This window comes from Brassica napus, chromosome A7, assembly GCF_020379485.1.
Source record: "Brassica napus cultivar Da-Ae chromosome A7, Da-Ae, whole genome shotgun sequence".
Taxonomy (NCBI): domain Eukaryota; kingdom Viridiplantae; phylum Streptophyta; class Magnoliopsida; order Brassicales; family Brassicaceae; genus Brassica; species Brassica napus.
Window position 1 is genome coordinate 23,533,395 of NC_063440.1, and position 17,575 is coordinate 23,550,969.

At 34.8% G+C, this 17,575-nt stretch overlaps 4 protein-coding genes across 4 annotated transcripts; 2 read left to right on the top strand and 2 right to left on the bottom strand.

Annotated features, from left to right (window-relative positions):
* Nucleotides 1-88: 88 nt before the first annotated feature.
* LOC125576300 lies at nt 89-5,607 on the top strand. Its single transcript, XM_048736046.1, has one exon. The coding sequence runs from the start codon at nt 3,564-3,566 to the stop codon at nt 5,130-5,132; it is 1,569 nt and encodes a 522-aa protein (XP_048592003.1). The 5' UTR covers nt 89-3,563; the 3' UTR covers nt 5,133-5,607.
* A 1,160-nt stretch (nt 5,608-6,767) lies between these two features.
* LOC106357174 (peroxidase 11) lies at nt 6,768-8,453 on the bottom strand. Its single transcript, XM_013796854.3, has 4 exons — nt 7,947-8,453; nt 7,631-7,822; nt 7,343-7,508; nt 6,768-7,217 (listed from the first exon to the last, which is right to left on the bottom strand). Exons 1-4 carry the CDS (start codon nt 8,166-8,168, stop codon nt 6,790-6,792), a joined length of 1,008 nt encoding a protein of 335 aa, XP_013652308.2. The 5' UTR covers nt 8,169-8,453; the 3' UTR covers nt 6,768-6,789.
* A 3,796-nt stretch (nt 8,454-12,249) lies between these two features.
* LOC111213328 (protein SOB FIVE-LIKE 2-like) lies at nt 12,250-14,045 on the top strand. Its single transcript, XM_022715054.2, has one exon. The coding sequence runs from the start codon at nt 13,397-13,399 to the stop codon at nt 13,826-13,828; it is 432 nt and encodes a 143-aa protein (XP_022570775.2). The 5' UTR covers nt 12,250-13,396; the 3' UTR covers nt 13,829-14,045.
* A 771-nt stretch (nt 14,046-14,816) lies between these two features.
* LOC111199399 lies at nt 14,817-17,179 on the bottom strand (the record flags this gene model as incomplete). The annotated part of the gene is made up of 2 exons (XM_048735610.1): nt 14,817-16,695; nt 16,877-17,179. A coding segment is annotated over one exon (300 nt), but the record flags the coding sequence as incomplete, so codon positions are not given.
* Between the last annotated feature and the right edge of the window lie 396 nt (nt 17,180-17,575).

Consider the following 17,575-nt stretch of genomic DNA (forward strand, 5'->3'; position numbering starts at 1 on the left):
AAAGAAAAATCAATTCGGTTTGGTTCTTATTACTTCAATTTTGAGTTGACCAAAAAAAAAAAAACTTCCATTTTGAAAAATTTATTGAAATTGAACCGATATTTTCGATTCGTTAGATTTTGATATACACTTTTTCAAAGTTCTAATAGATTTCGTTAGTTTCGGATATATATGGTTAGTTCAATTTGAGATTTTATTATTCTTTAAAAAAACTGAACTAGTACCGAACCGATTCAAAAATCAAAATATTTTATAAATCTTAAAAAAACCCACCAAGAACTGCAACGACAACATGCACCAAAATTGTATTAGCAAATACATAGTAAGCCTCTAATGTGATCTACAAGGGCGGTATTAAGCATGCCAATAAAATACAATCTTGATGCAGGTTGCTATTGCAGTTTTTTGGAGGCTTAGCCTGATCTTGATAAATTTGCGGTACTTTTTTTTGCCTGATTTTTTTTTTGATTTTACTGTTCAAGATTGCATCGAGGTCCAAAAAAACCAGCAAATAAGGTTGCATGATTTCATCCGGTCTGAACCTCTCACGCAGTTATAAGGCGTTAACAGTTAAAGTCACCTAAAGTCAAACAATCCAAGCCGGTGCAAGCGAAAAGGAGTGACCATGCTCCTTAAAGGTAGCACTACAGTAACACATGTTCTAGGTTCTATAAGAAGAAGAAGCAACACCAACATATTCGAATCTTCCTTTGATTGACACAAGTCAAATATGCATTTGAAGACTTAATTTGTGTTTCGTATTGAAAATTTGAAATTATGAATTATGACTCGTTATCGAGCGTTGGCTTTCGTTCTAAAATACCAATTATATATATTTTTCCATTTCTTTTGTTTTTTCTACTTCTGTTTTTTTTTTGTTAATTATCTTATATGGTGTAAATAAAAGACCCTGGAAAATCGAAGAAACTAATCTTTTCTGGTATCAATACACGTCCAGTTTAACAAAATCGAAGAAATAATTATCAAACTGGAAAATACAAATCACTTTACATATTTTTATTTGTAAAATTTATATGATTAAATAGTTAATATGGAATATATCCTACAAATCTTTTGATATCTTCAGATTTTCACACAAGGCTTTGAACTCTATTTAATAAGATTATATATAAGAAAAGTAAATCGACGATATCTAAAGATATGCTTGATGGAATGGAGATAGATAGGTCTTTTTGGCATACCATGAAATAAACGCATAGCAAGAGTATCATTTGGCAAGAACTCTGCAACAAGAAGCCTTTCATCTCCATCAGCGCAACACCTGATCAAACTGACGAATCTCTTGTGTTTCAACTCCCCAACTCTCTTGGCCTCTTCCTGGGAAACGTAGTAAGAAACAAAATCAACACCCACCAAGCGAACAGTAACGAACAAGAAACAGTACATCAAATTTCTCTGGATCAGACCAAGAATTTGTGTTGAACTTCTTGATGGTGATGGAGCCAAAGTTGTGCAAATCTCCCTTGTAGACACTGAAATTCTGGGTGGCCTTCTCAAGATCAGAGAAGGAAAACTTCGTGAAAGGCATCACTTCCTTCTCGAGCTTAGAATCCGGGGGAGCAACACCATGCTGAATCTGAGGTTGACTCTCCATGGAAGATGAAACAGAAAGAAAGAGAGATCCTCTGTTTCCGTAAGATAAGAGAGCGTTAAAAATCCTCTGAAAGTTTCAGTTAGAGAGAGAGAAAGATCGAGGCGAGAATCAAAATATTGCATCCATCTAACATTTTATATACTTATATCCCTCACCATGCCATGTGTAGAGTAGCTCCGGGATCTCTAATGCACTTCTTTTATAACAGACACACTATAATGTAAGCTCAAGATTACGCATCTTGATCATTGATCGTCATCTTCTGATTTTTTTTTTGTGTTTTTCTCACTTAAGAAATTTGCGTGGGAGCGACACTAGCTTTTCAAAGCTCGAACTTGCTAGTGCCTAGTGGCTTTTTTCTTTAGTGCTAGTGGCTTAGTATGTTCCTTAAATTTATTTTATTAATTTTTAGGTTGTATGTTTTGTGAACGGGACAATTTGTGTTGGTGGTATAATTTATGAGAAAATGTTCTTGTGATGTATAGTATAACTATAAACATATTTTATGTCAACAAAATATAAGGAAAAAATCATCTTTTTTTTTTAACTGAAAAAGCATCTCTTCATAGTTAAAGGGTTTAAATTTACACTGCCATGATTTAATTAGAGGCATCTTATACATTTCTAGGAAATTCATATTATATTCTAAAGAAACCAAAGTAAAATTTTAATTTACTAGCATGCGGTATTAGAGGAATTGAAGTTGAACAGAAACGATCAGAGCTCACACTCTCGTGAGGGAGAAGAAAATGAACTCAAGATAAGAAAATGAATAATGTTTCTGTTAATTGTAAATGACATGTAAAAAGTGTTTATATACAACATAAGCTATCCCGTTTATACCGGTTCTAACTAACCAAACCACAAACCAACTATACATACTCTAATATGCGGTTTGAGCTAGTGACCCTAAGATCTGAAACATTTTCCAATTCACACACTTATTAACGAAAGATATAGTTGGAACCTGAAGCTGAAACATTAAAGCGTTCGTGCCACTCCAAGAATGAAAACGGTGTTGGAACCTGAAGGCTGAAGCTGACATTAAAGTGGGCAATTATACGTGCAACCTTATTGAAAATTATTTCGGATTTAATCATTCAGGAGACTTGATCACTGGTTTGCAGGGACAAGAGGTTTGGCATAAGCTCCAACCCAAAAATTGAAGTATCACCATGCCGAAGGTAAGACTTTATTTGCTTCAATAATGTATGTCTCTACATCTAATCTATACTCTTTGGCGTCAGAGTAGTATAAACAATATTTCGGGAGGCTGCCTTAGTTTTAAAATTATTTGGGGTCTCATCCCAACAAATCTACAATCTTATTTTTATAAAACTAAAATTTATATTCAATAACTATACAGAAAATAATCTAAACAAATCTAAGATGTAAAAATCTTCATATGGAAGCACTCATTTAGACTTAGTCACTTATAAATGCTTTTTAAGCGAACAACAATTGTAAATTTTATAATAGAGTGGTATGTATAATTTATGTTTTTACATATTGAAATTGCAAACATTTTTTATATATAGTTCATTTTGTGGCTTCAATCACCATAAATTCATATTCAAACTTCCAAACATAAGGAGAATAAAAAGTTCAATCACCATAAAATAAATAAATTATATGAAAGTAAATTTGCTAATGCGTATTTTCATGTATCAACAAATCTGCAGTTTCTTCGAACTTCTCCATCGACCAAGCTCTACTTCTGTTTTATTTTTGTTAAGTTTCTTTTCCGGTATAAAAGACTATACGCGTTCAGTTTAACAAAATCGAAGAAATTAATTATCATACTGGAAAATACTAATAGTTTACATATTTTTTTATTTGTAAACTTTATAGAATTAAATAGATAATATGAAATATATCTTGCAAATTTTTGATATCTTCATATTTTCACAAAAGGCTTTCAACATTATTTAATAAGAAAAGTAAATCGATGATATCTCATTCTAAAAAAATCATGATCCATGGAATGGAGGCAGACAGGTCAGGTCTTGTGGCACATCCAAAACGTTCCTTGGCTGGAAAATTCTTCACAAGTCTCGTACCACCGTCCCTTGACAGAACAGAAAGCTCACTGCGGCAGCAATGGAAACTTTCAGGCAGCTTGAAGGTTCTCCCTATGGAGAAAGACAATATTATCTTATTTGAGTTCGAGAAGAAGAGAGACAAGAAAGAGGTTGTAAAGGGTGGACCTTGGAACGTAGATGGCACCATATTAGTCCTCAAGAAGTGCTCACAAGACATATCCATGGTCGATCTTGATTTCTCTGTTGCTTGCTTCAAGGTCAAGGTAATAGGCCTACCCAAATTTAACTACACAGAAGATGATGTTGAGAAGATTGCGAAAAAGCTTAGTGATAAGCCATTGATTTCATATAAATATAACGAGTTTACAAGACTCTTTTGTGTTAGAGTTGAGATAGATTTGAAAAAGCCTCTGCCTCCCGGCTTTTACATTAATGGTAACGGTCGTGGGCCACCGTTCGTTCAGTTCAAGTACAAGAACCTTGGTGAGTTCTGTGAACATTGTGGTATGATTAACCATAGGATATGTGGAGAAGCCGCAAAGATGAGACCTTTGACCCGCAAGTTTAAAACGCGTGTGTATGGACCATGGCTTAGATGCGACCATAAAGTATTGGCTTGTAATGGTTTACCCGTGAAGTTTTACTATTCTCAGCCTAAACCGTTTGTTGACATGGGTTTAACGTACGAGGAGACAGTTACTTACGCTCAGTTCATGGTTGTGGTTCAAGTTGATCTTGTTTACAAGAGCGAGCAAGAATGGGGAGGCAAGAAACTGGTTCGTTCCTTGTTAGTAAGTGGGGACAATGACTGCTTCCGGTTTTCTTGTTTTCCGACACAAGTCATTAAGGATGTTTTAGCGTTTGAAATCGATAGGATCTCACCTCTGGCGAAGTTGACGTCAGAGGACAAGACCAGCATCGTCCTTGGCCTCGTGGCTGGCTTGATGAAGCAGAGGAAGACTTGGTCGAAGAAGAGATGGATTCCTTGCAAAGTTCGTGTCGAGAAAACAGTAATGGTGCCACCAGTGGATATGGAGGTTATGCTTGAAGAAGCCAAAGATAAAAAACTTCATAAAACCATTGATATCAATATTGTTAAAATGGTAGGCTTCCCTTTAGGTAAGTCAGACGATGTACTGAGGAAGACTATTCGGGATGCGATCCGTGGGGTCGGTCAGACTCAGTTCCCAGATTCTTATGTTGAGTCGTGGGTGAGATTGGTGAAAAGGCCAAAATACTATTCCAGATTAATTTTGGAAAAAGATTGTCACAAGTGTGTCAAGGTGCTTGGCCCTGATATGGATATGTTTGGCACATGTTGTATATGTCAAGAAGGTTTCTTTCTTGGAGACTACGCAACAATTACTTCTTGTTCTCATGTTTTCCACTCAAGCTGCATAACAGACTGGATTAATAAATCCACCAAGTGTCCACTCTGTCGTGTCCAGCTTGAAGTATATACTCTTATGATTTAAACCAAAGTCAAGGCTTTGATATCGAGTCTTTATGTCTTTAGTGCAATGGACTGGTGATATCGATCGAGTATTTTATGTCTTTAGGCTTTGATATCATAAAGGACACACATCTTCTTCTTTTTTTTTTTGACAAAACACACATCATTCTTTCCAGAAAGACTTTCGATACAATTTTTTTTATTATGCTATTTTGCGAGATTATCTTCAAAAAAACACTACACAGCATATGGGTCGGGTCTCCTATGCCCCTTTCAGTTGGTATCAGAACATCATAAGCTTCTTTAATGCATGAAAAGCTGAATTAATGCAAGAAACCGCCTTTTTTTTACTGAATGCAAGAAACCCTTTAAACACAAGCTTCAATACATTTCGGATGGGAACCGTTTCCACAACTTTCACTATTAATTAAAGGGATTTCCACAAACCCTTTAAACGCTTGTTTGTATGTAACATACCAAAAAAAAAAAACTACAAAACAGAAGAGAAATCAAAGAAACTCTATCCCAAAAAAAAACATGACTTGAATAGTATCTTTTAGTTTTCTTCTTTTCTTCTTTTTTTTCTGTAAATTCTTTCTTTGTTCTTGTGTTCTTTCTTTTTCCCCGGAAATCTGATTAAGGCTGTGGCGTCTTCTATTTATACCCAAAGCTTTACTTATCCTACTCTTGTTTAAGTTTGGTCTTAAATCCCTTATCCCAATTGCATATTGCCTTTTACGTAGAAAAGGAAATAATGACATCAACAAATCCACCTCCTTTGTTTGCTGGACAAATTTGAGTGGGCAAGAATGATCAGAATTAATTAAGGCCTTAGCACCACAGAAACAAATATATGTATATTTGTTGTTACCTCTAGTAACCAGATCGTTGACATAGACTAATACATGTAATTAATTTTTTACATATTGGACGTACCAGATTACATGGTGATAGGAGATCTTGAGAGGTAGACGAAGGAAGTTCATCAGACCACGAAGACATTTGATTTCAGTGGAAGTACCAATGTTCGATATTTAGCTTCAGCTAAAGAATAAGAGACCACCTGTTTAATTATTTTCCAATGGACAAGAATAACTACCAAGTGCCACTAAGAAAACATCGTGTTAGCGGACAAGATGTCCAGTCATAATCAGAAAATGCTAGTCCCGAAAGTTTGGTGTTAGCATGAAACGTAATACCTCTTGACCTGGAGTTCATGTTAGATAACAGACAACTAGCATCGTATCATCAATATGATTGGTGAAAAATGTGAACCGGAAGCATCTTCAACCTCATTTTATATTCTACTTCAAAATGGAATGGTAAATATAGTAATGAACAAAAAATAAAAATAAAGTAATGTTTTTATTTTTTGTTCATTAATTCATTTCTTTCGTTCTATTTTGGACTAAAATATAGAGTGGAATTAGAGATGATGAACTAGTACATAAACATCCTATCAAAGTTATGATCGAGTTCTCTCAAAAATTATGATAGGGTAACTGTGAGATAAATGAGTTGGCCGATAGAATAAAGATAACATAAATTTATACTGAAGCCAAAATGTATAATTAAGGATAATAAAAAGATGGATTTCCTTTTAAAATAAATAAATGATAGGAAAATAGTTTGTTTTTCTGTAACTGGACTTAGGAAAATAGTTTTGCTAATGGATGTTTTCATGTATTAACGAATCTGCAGTTTTTTCGAACTTCTCCATCGACCAAGCTCTTAGAGTTCAAAATGTTCCCCATCTTCACCATCGACTTAGAGAATTGCTCAAAGAAAGCAACCGGATCCTCCGCGTACTTGCTCACTATACGCCGCGTCTGTATACCGAACATGCTCGTGTACATCTCCTGGTCCGAGTTCAGCAACCCTTCTCCTTTCAGAAGCGTGTGGTAGATAGAGTTGTCGAAGAGATTTGGCGTCACATTGTCCATCGCCGTCACGTTGCTGTCACCTTCTCCGCTGATCTCCGGACACAACTCTCGGAGGCTCGCCAGGTACGTCTCCGACACAGGATTCAGCGCTGACGTCACCCCAAAATCACCGTATATCCGTGAGCGGAAGTTCCGGCATTGCGCTTTCCCGATAGTGTGAGCTCCTACGTACATAGTTTTGTTCAAGTTTTATAGGGTTTAGTGTTCGGTTTGATGATATAATAATCCGGTTTGTAACAATACCAAAAATCAATTCCCGGTTTAATTTGGTTTAGAGTATTGATCTTACCAACAAGAGCGACCATGTCTTCAACAGATAGCCCCTGATAATAGAATTTAGAGATGATGCTAACTAAACCCTCTTCAGGAGTTGGAAGGTTCGTTGTGGCAAGTTCGTAGCTTGCTGTCTTTGAATCTTTTCTTCCGACAGGAACGTCCCAGTAAGGCCCACCAACCTTTAATCAAATGATTCAAATCAATATTAACATGTTATTTAATTTCAGTTTCATAATTCATATGATACTATATAATATACATGTTTTTTTGTAATAATCCCCCATGAGAGACTAATATATACCAGGATTGTAGCATCTCTAGCAGAAATTGTGAGAAGATCAGCGCAGGAAACAACTTCAGGACATTCAGATTCGATTATGTTCTTGATTCTGTCTACAATTTCGTATCCTTTCAATGAGTTTATGTTGGGAGAAGCTTTCTTCTCTCCTTGTAGTGTCTCTGTTTCATCTAGTAACACTGATGCATCGCATCCCTGCAATACAATTTAACCCTTGAGTAACTATGCGTACCAAAAGCAACTCCTTTTAGTTAATTTTCAGCTAAAAAGAGGTGGGATGATTTCTTGTCATTCAAGTAAGGTGTGTAAATGTACTTACTTGGACAAAACAGTCATGGAAGTGTAAACGAATAACTATGGCTGCATTTCTTGGATCTTCCTTCACTATGCATTCCATTTCTTTCTTGATTACGTCAAATACGGTGGGGCAAGTAGACTTGTAATAATCTAGGGTTAAAGGAAGATCCTTTCCCGGTACATCAAAGGAAAAGCATGGGATAAATATTGCATGAACGACAAAGATCACAAGGAGGAGTTTCATTGTTTCTTCTCTTGAAACCCTTTTTGATCCAATTTTTTGTTGGGAAATGTAAATGTGTTTGTGGGAGTGGGAGGTAAGGAGTGGGAGAAATTGGGTGGGACTTCAAATAGATATATAAGAATGAGAGAAGTAGACATTGTAAGGTTTTAGATTTCTTGTGTCAAAAGGGTCTTGACAAGGTTGGTAAAATGAGATGCAACTAATTCTGTGAGATGGTTGTTGGGGTTTCCTATGACCTAAAGATAAATTAGATGAAAGTTAATTTGAACAATAGTACAGATGGTTACCACACCTAAATCATATATTACCCATAAAATGTACTATTTTCAAGTTTATATTCTGGTTTTTTTTTCATAAGTATTTCTTTTGTGTGTGTTTGCATTAGGTCATTAGCTGCAACCATGTGATACTTGAAACACATCTAGAAGTCTCGTTGTTTTTATAGTTTGCTCAACTGTTTTTATTCATTTGGTCATCAAAATGACCTTTTCTATGGTCACACAAAATTAAATTAAAATATAGAATTTCATAACTCAGTTTTCATATTTTCAAAATATGATTTGAACGCTGGCTGTGACGCGACAGCGACACTAATGCAAACCCTGCTCCAAATTATGTAATATTTCATCCTATTTAGCTACAAAACAGAGGTGAATTTGGAAGTAAAACAGCCTAATTTGCATAAATTTCTTGAGTAAGAGGTATGTACGTCACCGAAAGGTTACATGAATAATTTTCAGGTCGATATTTGAATTTCTTTTAACCTCAACAATAGTTTTATATATATTGTTTTGTAATTATACTGCTAATTGTTCTTATGTTGCTTTTTATCCTTTCCCTCAAGTGACGAGAAATAAAAAAGTAGGAGGGAAACTATTATCGTTGACGTCATATTGAATTATACGATTTGATTAAAAGACACTAAAAACTTAAAATAATAACAACGTAGTCCAACAATTTAGCAAAAGAAAAAAAAAAGCAACGTAGTCCAACAATCGATGATAAAGCTTAAATTTATCTAAATCGTCGTCACCTTGTTATTAACTTATTATTTTAAAAATATTTTCAGCCTTCAAAACGGTTAAAAACAAGGTTACATAGGGCAGAGACGCATTAGTTGGAAGAAACTTCTGTTAGGTGGTTTTGGTAAAGAGGTAGGCGCTTTTGATGACGTCTTCGTCATGACCTCTTAGATATCTGAATCTGACTTATACCACATGCAGTTTGAATCGACGATACAAAATATTAACATCCGAACGATTAGATCATCCCCTGATATTTGAACTAGAGGCGACCCCAACGATTATTATTTTGAAGGATTGGGGCCAACTTTTTGTTTAGAGTGTGAATTCCTGACGTGTTCCCAAAAGAAGTGTGAATTCCTGATAAGGGTACAAGCTTAAACCATGCCAACGAAACTCTCTTCTTGTTTTCTCTGTTCTGTTTTTTTTTTTTTTTTGGAGTTACCCAACTTTATTTGGACAGAAGGTTTTATATTAACTGAATCAGCTAAAGAAGACAAAGAAAAGATTTGGTTACAAAACGGTCCATTAGCTCAGTTGGTTAGAGAATTGTGATAATAACCGAAGATCTCAGGTTCGAAATCTGCATGTCATGGGTCAATTCCACAACTTTTTTTTGCCATTTCTACAACTTTTTTCATTTTTTTAACAAAATATGGTTTTGAAGTGATTGTGTTCTTGGAACGGGTCTAAAAAAACAACGAGTCGGTTGTCATCAATGAGTATGTGATAATGTTTCAGGCGAACATCATTGTTCGTTAAGACGGTTTAACTGGCATGAGACGAAGCATATAATTGCATAGAGTGGAGCGGTTCGACAATGTTTTATGTTATGCAGTAAATACTATTATCATGGATTATTTAGTGTGTGAGTAAAGCACATATGAAATATTTTCTTCATTAAAGGAGCAAGATCATGTGCCAAGAAAGAACACTCTCTCCCGCGTACGCCTTAATCTCATTACGGAGGTCTTTCGATTCATGTCCACGATGACAAATACAGTAACACCCGGAAAATGGCAATTAACTTTTCCTCCAAAATAAGATCATGAAATTTGTGAATGGATCTTTTGGTATTGATAAGTACTTAAATGGTTTTTAAATCTCTTGATAATCCTATTTATTGCGATCGTACTTCTACTCCATAATCTCTTTGAAATGCATTTTATTATTTGATTCTGGTGCGACAATACAGCAGACGAAATAACAAGTATTGGATTGCTAATTATTTTAAACCAAGATTAACTATAAAACTCCTTGGTTCAAGCTACTCGAACCAATTGAGTCATGTCTTAGAAATTTTGATGGACAGTTTCGCGAGAAGACCAACCTCTTTCTACTTTGATATGTATTTCATGCAACGGTACATTCACTTTGGAGTGAGCGTAATGGAAGAAGACATGAAGAACCGAAGAACATCAACAGGCTCCGTCTTGCCTAAGGCAAGCTATAGATCAGCAAGTTGGAAACAAGATTTCTTTGATTCAAGCTATGGGAAGAACTAGATATTAGAAAGCTATGGAAGTGTGCAGTGCATTGCTTAAAGATGATATCAAGTATTCATCAAAACCAAAACCTTTGGCTTAGTTGACACGTTTCAAAACAGAGATGCCCTATTGTAAAAATATTTTGAGTTGATTAATTTTACATTCATTCTAACTCTAAGAAAAAAAAATTAAAGATTTTGCTTATGATGTGCTGAGAGACCTTTAATGTTAGCCAAAAGATGGCTTGAGAATTAATCTTCACATCCTCAATGTTGTTTTTGACAGATGTTGCCGACCTTTCTCTTCTGTAATGTATTTTACCTTCAAACCTTTGTCATAACCCACACATATACGTGAACTACTTTTACTGAAATTTAGAATCTTAAATTCTAGGAGCGCCAAAAACGTAAACTTCAGTGATTTAATTGGTGGTCTTGTGAGACCCGCATGAATAATATAAAAATAAAACCTAACACAATAAAATCCGTCTTAATCTATTAATCTAAACAAAGACTCGAGCGTAATTGACTTGACGTTTATGAACTTATTATAAAGCGAGATGTCCTTTCACAATCTCTCCATGGGTCTTAACTTCTTCATGTTTTCTTTTTTAGTTGAGTTATTATTACTTTCTTTTAGAGGTTTATATATGAATACAGTAAAAGCAAAGAATTTCGAAACCAATAATATATATATTATTCAATTATTGCACTTTTAGGATACCATGTTACAGAAGAGAAAGAAAACAAAAAAATGGGCCGAGAAATCTAATCGAAAGGTATGATGTTACAGCAGAGATTTTTGTCATCTTATCTAAGATGGCAACCAAATCATGAAAAATGCTTGAAGAAGTATAGTGGTGTGTCTAATTTAAATGAGAGAAGTTTCCAAAGTGTATATATACACTCATCCAATAATAATTTAATAATTTCACATGGGAGACTTATGAGTAAGAGACAAATGAATCCATGGGGAAGTATACCTGACAAAAGCAGGCATTCAAAGCAAAGCAAAAAAGTTTGGTGCTAAGGGACATACCCACTTTCTTCTTTACCAGCAACCAAGCAACATGGCATTTACTAATTCATGTTTAAGAAACCTTTTTAGCATATTAGTTCTAAGTTCATAGACTCATCATATACTAACAAGTGAAGAAAGTAATATTCTCATATCAATATACATATGAGAGTGAAAGAGAAGCCAATCCAAATTCCTTTTTTTTTTCTCAACTACTCACCCATATTAAGTGTCAAAAACAAACAATATCAAATCATGTAATATTTCTAAATTATCTAATATATTGGCCAAAAAGTACTGTCAGCTTAAACCCATTACTAATGAAATAAAGATATTATGATAAGAGAGAAACAGTACACTCACTCGTGTAGGATGAATGATAGATAGTACAAAGACCCACATGAGAAAATACAAATGAGTCTCCCCAAAAAAAAGCTTGGAGGCATTAACGATGTGTACAATTCTAATAAATCCTAATATACATCCACTCATGAGACCCACAATGCGTATTATTATTTGTACTATGATGATCAAATTTTCATAAACTACAAAAACTGAATTACTTGAATGTTTAACAAGAAGGGCCAAAGTCCTATTACCACACCATACCCATTTATAACGTTATAGATGGTTTCTCTCCCCACTTGATTTTGCCTAGCTGTAAGCAAAAGTATGAAATCCAAATGACTGTAAAAAATGCAAAAGATGAAAGCATAAACAAGAACTTGGAAGTAATTTACTATCTATGTTTTGTCCTTTTCCTCAAGAATAAAAAGACAGTCAGTAAATCCAGTTGGGTTACCTTCAATGCAAAAAGAAAAAGAAAAAAGAAACTCTATATTTTGGAGGAGAGAGAGAGAGAGAGAGGAACCAAAAGGCTGCAACACTTTTTATGACCAAGACAGGACTGAGAAGGAAGAAGAGTATTAAAGGAATGAGGAAGAGGAACAGCTCCTAACCTAATTAAGAAAATAGGTTTTCATATTCCTTCTTGTTTGTTGAGTGGGTCTCATCTTATTCCAACCTAAAAAAAGCTGAATCTTTTTATAGTTGTGGGATTGATTGCAACACAGTGAATGAGAGAGAGTGAAGTAAAAACTAGTAAATGTTATGTCTATCCTATCATGTAGTTATTATCAATGAAAAGAAGGGTAAGTGTTAACCAATAAGCATTGCTTATACACCTCACTTAATGTGAGAGAGCTCAAAACAGATAACTCTGGTTTGGTGGGTATTGATGTATTCTGTCTCTTCTACGGTTTGTGTGGTCTGAACCGTGTTTTGGGAACTACTATAACATTCGATTCCCTATAGATATATCTTTATAAAAGAAAGTGGTAAAGAGAATTAAATTTCTTATAGAGAAACTGTACTATTTTTCATTTCAAGAATCGCTTACTAACATTTTCTCCTTCATATCTTACTATATCTGAAAATAGCTTGTCTTGTAGTTCTTCAATTGAGAGAAAACTATGGTCTTAGAATTGCCATGTGGTGATACACACTCCTAGTATTCAATTATAAGAGTGATTCAATAGGCTCCAGCTTTTCCTGATTCTAAAACACAAGAAAGAAAAAATATCAGACACAAAAGACACTGAGGCTATATCAGAGGGTAAAGAGATTGGGAACAAGCTGTAAGGTACGTAACGTTTTTCAAAAAAGAAGAAGCTAAGCTCAACCCTTTTTTTTTGTGTTGGCAATGGAGTCTCCAAGAAGAGGAGGTTCTGAGGAGAAGAGTAGTTGTGAATCAGGATGGACTATGTACATAGAAGACACCTTCCATGGAAACCATCACTCTGAGGTTGTCTATGAAGAATATGATGATGATGATGATTTCCATGGAAAAGAGGTCGATGATGATGGGGATGGTGATGATGACAGTAGTGAAAATGGGAGCGATGATTCGATGACTTCTGATGCATCTTCATGGCCTAGCACTCAGCAACCAAGGAACCCCAAGAATCATGCAGCTGCAAAGAAGAGCAATGCCAAACAAGTCAGTCATCAGACAAAGAACAGGGCTTGTGAAAAGTTCAGCGACGAAGAAGAGGAATCTGAGTTCAAGGCTAGAACAAGAACCACTACAACTAGTCGTGTTCAAAGTAGACACAAGGCGAGCAAAACCAAATAAGACTCCTCAATACATGGTTTTAGTTTCTATTGCTATATCCAATGTCACGGGAAAAAAAATATCAGAATCAAGACCATGTAGTTGTTTACTTTCATTTGATATTTATGTGTAATTGCATTGCTTTCTTTAACAGGATTATGTTTTTGCTTAAAGCAAATCCCGTTCCTGTAACTTTATCTGCCTTGGAGCTATGCTAATAATATCTACCTTTTCTGCACATACTCCGTTCTAACACAAAAAGGGAACATTTCAATAATCCATAGCCATTGAAAAAAGCAAAAACATGTACACGAACTACACATTCATTCAAACAAGTTCAGATCCAAATGATTTGAGTTTTGAATAAAACAAAGAGGTCGATGACAAAACAAGAGTTTGTAAGGTTTTTACTAGGTGTGGCCCCAAAATAGCTACCACACCATAGCTTTGCCTGTTAGCAAAGAGTTTCTGCTTTCAATGCCTTCACATGATTCTTTGTTTTAAGAACAACTTCCAATCATTCAAGATATGTCATTATCAACTCTCACAAAACTTTACATAACCAAAAATTCATAAAATAGGATTTTACATCAGGAAAAGAGTGATAGAATATCCAACAAAAGAACCTGTTTGTGATATTATTCTCACCTTTTCAACACAGTAAGAACCATTCTGCATGTTTACAATAGTAAATAGTAATACATGGCCAACGTTTAACCCTCAAATTTTAAATAGTTAATATGTTTTGGCTCTATATTATCCACAAATATATATTCTACGGAACATTTGACATCTTTAAACTGTAATTGTTTCAAATTCCATAAATCCCAGTGTCAATTCTAAATAAATATAAATGTATCTATCAGAAAAAAAGAAGAGTAAGAGTTTCTACTACTAGAGATATTTCAACTGAGACTCAAAAGCTCAGTAACAGAGTCAATCGATGATGGATCTATACTTTGAGATAGCATGATGCGTAACTGTAACTTGTAATCAATATACATATTAAGTCTCAGAAAATGACTGAAAAGTTATTAGACTTATTGAGGCACATTGAATTGAGAGCAGAAAACAACAAAGATTTTTTAGCTGGCAGCTTGCTAAGAGAGGACCGCCTTCACGTAGATGTGATTCTCAAGTCACTTTCGAGACTGTAATCTCAAATCCACCATGCACGTGCAGAAGCAATAAACAGGTAGACGATAATGAAAGAAGGGTCGTCCAATCTAATTCTAGTGACCCACAAAATTGTGAGAGATTAAGACCCGGAAAATGCACAACACATTGGACTTGGTCTACCAAATTTCAACTTCAAGAAGACCGTAGAACCAAACGAGCAAAGGCCAAGAACCAAGCATTTCAACTAAACAAATGGCATCTGCACACGTTCCACTGCTATTCGAAAATGACATCCAAGGAAAAGATTAACAAAAGGCAACCACCAATCGTTAAGATTATGGAGTTTTAGTTTCAAGTCACCAAAACTTGAAAGAGAATAAAAATGGCAGAATTTAAACCCTTGTGTTTATCCTCACTATTCAACCAGAACCGGACCTCGACGTAGTTTAATGAAATCATTGGTTTTACCTCTCAGATTTTAAGGAGTCAGTATACAATATTTTTATGGCCTCAAAATTATTCCGAAAGTATTAAAAATCATAATATTTTATAGTCCCTACAATTTCAGGATCGGCCATGTATTCAATCTCTGAACTCTCTCGTGAACAAGAACAATGGAATATGGGGGCTTGTTCGAACTCAGGAGTCTGGTTCGAGTTTGCAATATAGCTGAACCTGAAACCTGAGAATATAGTTTGCCTCAAATTAACACTGTTGACTTCAAAAATAAAAATGTAAAATATAACTAGAAGACAACTCAGTATTCCAAACTGAACAAGAACCTTAATTTTCTGCTCCCTTACTTTCAAAACAAATTCCCATTCAATACCCCAAATTTTCTGCACCTTTCACTGACTAATTACAAAAGCATGACATACCATATTGAAAAGTATACATAAAAAGCCAGTGATCCTTATCAACACCGAGAGAAAAAAATGACGGAACTCAAACGGTTATGCATTTCCTTCTCACTAACACTTTTACTAAGCTTAGCAATTGAATCCCATAGCATGGACTAACAGAAATGGTCTGTTGGGAATCACTTTGGCTTCTGTTTTCCCGGTCTCTGCATTATAGGAGTCGGTGGCGGCAGAGTCCATTTAGGTGGTGGTGGTCGCGGCAGAATTCAATATAACGGTGGCTGTACGTAGCAGGGACATATCAATTGATTTCAGAGAGTGCAAACCACTGACTTGCTGGTCTGGATCATGTGATGCATGTGGTTATTATCCGAAAATATTGTTGTTTCAAGCATATAGGTTTCTAAAAAGAATGACTCAGGTTTAGATCTAATCATTATTCTCAGACGGTCAACTGCACAAGGTGTAAAAACGGTATAGCATACTAATTAAAGTCGAAACTTCATGATGGAGATGATTTGATCAATGTCAATTGCGTCACTATAACGGTGGAAATGTTCGGCAAAGAGATTAGGCTTATGTGATGGTGACCTGACTAGTGAAAATTTTGACATTTCCAAAAGTGTTCACGTGGAGATGAGTGTTCTAGAATTAATCATGTGTTTTCGTAATACTTATCTCAAAATTTATTGTATTTTGTGGGCAAGAACAATTTGTACGGTTTGTTTAGCCATTTGAACTTTAATCAAATATCAAAATGTTGACAAATTTTTTTTTATAATTCTTTTCTTTTAATTTCAGACTTCAGTTACAATATTTGTTCTGCATTTCTCATACAAGTAGAACAAGAGAGCCTTTGCATGAGTTTCTTGTCTTCGCACAACATGTTAGACTTTGGTTTGCTGAAAACTGCAGAACAAATTTAACAATCGACGTTATATAAAATAGAGATATTGAATATTGATTTAATTACTCTAGCTTTGATTTATTGTATTTATATCAAATTATTTCACAACTAGAAAAGCAGCTACTTTGTTTTAAAGAAACATTTCTTACGAATTATCTTCTTTCTTTTTACTAAATTTCTTACGAATTATCTCCGGCTAGATATTAAAACGGAGGCGCTGGGAGGAGCGGATCTGACATGGTGGAGGAAAGCGACGGAGCAGAGGACAGCGGCGATGAGAGCATAGAGTCCAAATCCGAACATCAGAGAAAAACCGGCAACGATCAGATCCATCGCCGTCTGAATGCTAATTATCATCTTCAGATTCTCGAGTTGGTTACAACGTTGAGATGTATAAACTTTGTGGAAGAAGAAGAAGCAGAGAGGGTGGAAAATTTGAAAACAGAATGTGTTGCACTTGGACCAATGAAACACGCATTTGCCACATTACGTGCTAAACTCCAATTATCAAAACATTTTCTTAACATAATACTATTTTTTAAACAAAAAAATCAAATTAATATATAAAATGTAAAATAATAAAATCAAATACAAGAAAAACAGAAAGGGATCTGAGATTAAATGAATTAAATTTGGATAGAGATCAACACAAAATATAGCATCTCTAGCCTCTAGTATAGATGTCACAAATAAAGAACATACTTTAGTAGTTTTCAAAAAAGAAAAAGAGCATACTTTAGTAAAAATAATAATAATTGTTTTATATTTTCATTATTCTTAAGACAAGTAAAAAACATGTCCTAAACTGCATAATACAAACATGTCTTAAATTCCAATGAACTGAAAATTGGTTGATATGTGTGGCAATAGAATGTGTATAGA

What these genes read in the sequence shown, in the direction of transcription:
- LOC111213328 (XM_022715054.2), top strand. Translation starts at nt 13,397, where the DNA reads ATGGAGTCTCCAAGAAGAGGAGGTTCTGAGGAGAAGAGTAGTTGTGAA.
- LOC125576300 (XM_048736046.1), top strand. Translation starts at nt 3,564, where the DNA reads ATGATATCTCATTCTAAAAAAATCATGATCCATGGAATGGAGGCAGAC.
- LOC106357174 (XM_013796854.3), bottom strand. Translation starts at nt 8,168, where the DNA reads ATGAAACTCCTCCTTGTGATCTTTGTCGTTCATGCAATATTTATCCCA. An exon ending in TCCATGACTGTTTTGTCCAA is followed by an intron (nt 7,823 to 7,946) that starts GTAAGTACATTT and finishes ATTGTATTGCAG; the next exon opens with GGATGCGATGCATCAGTGTT. An exon ending in CTAGAGATGCTACAATCCTG is followed by an intron (nt 7,509 to 7,630) that starts GTATATATTAGT and finishes ATTTGATTAAAG; the next exon opens with GTTGGTGGGCCTTACTGGGA.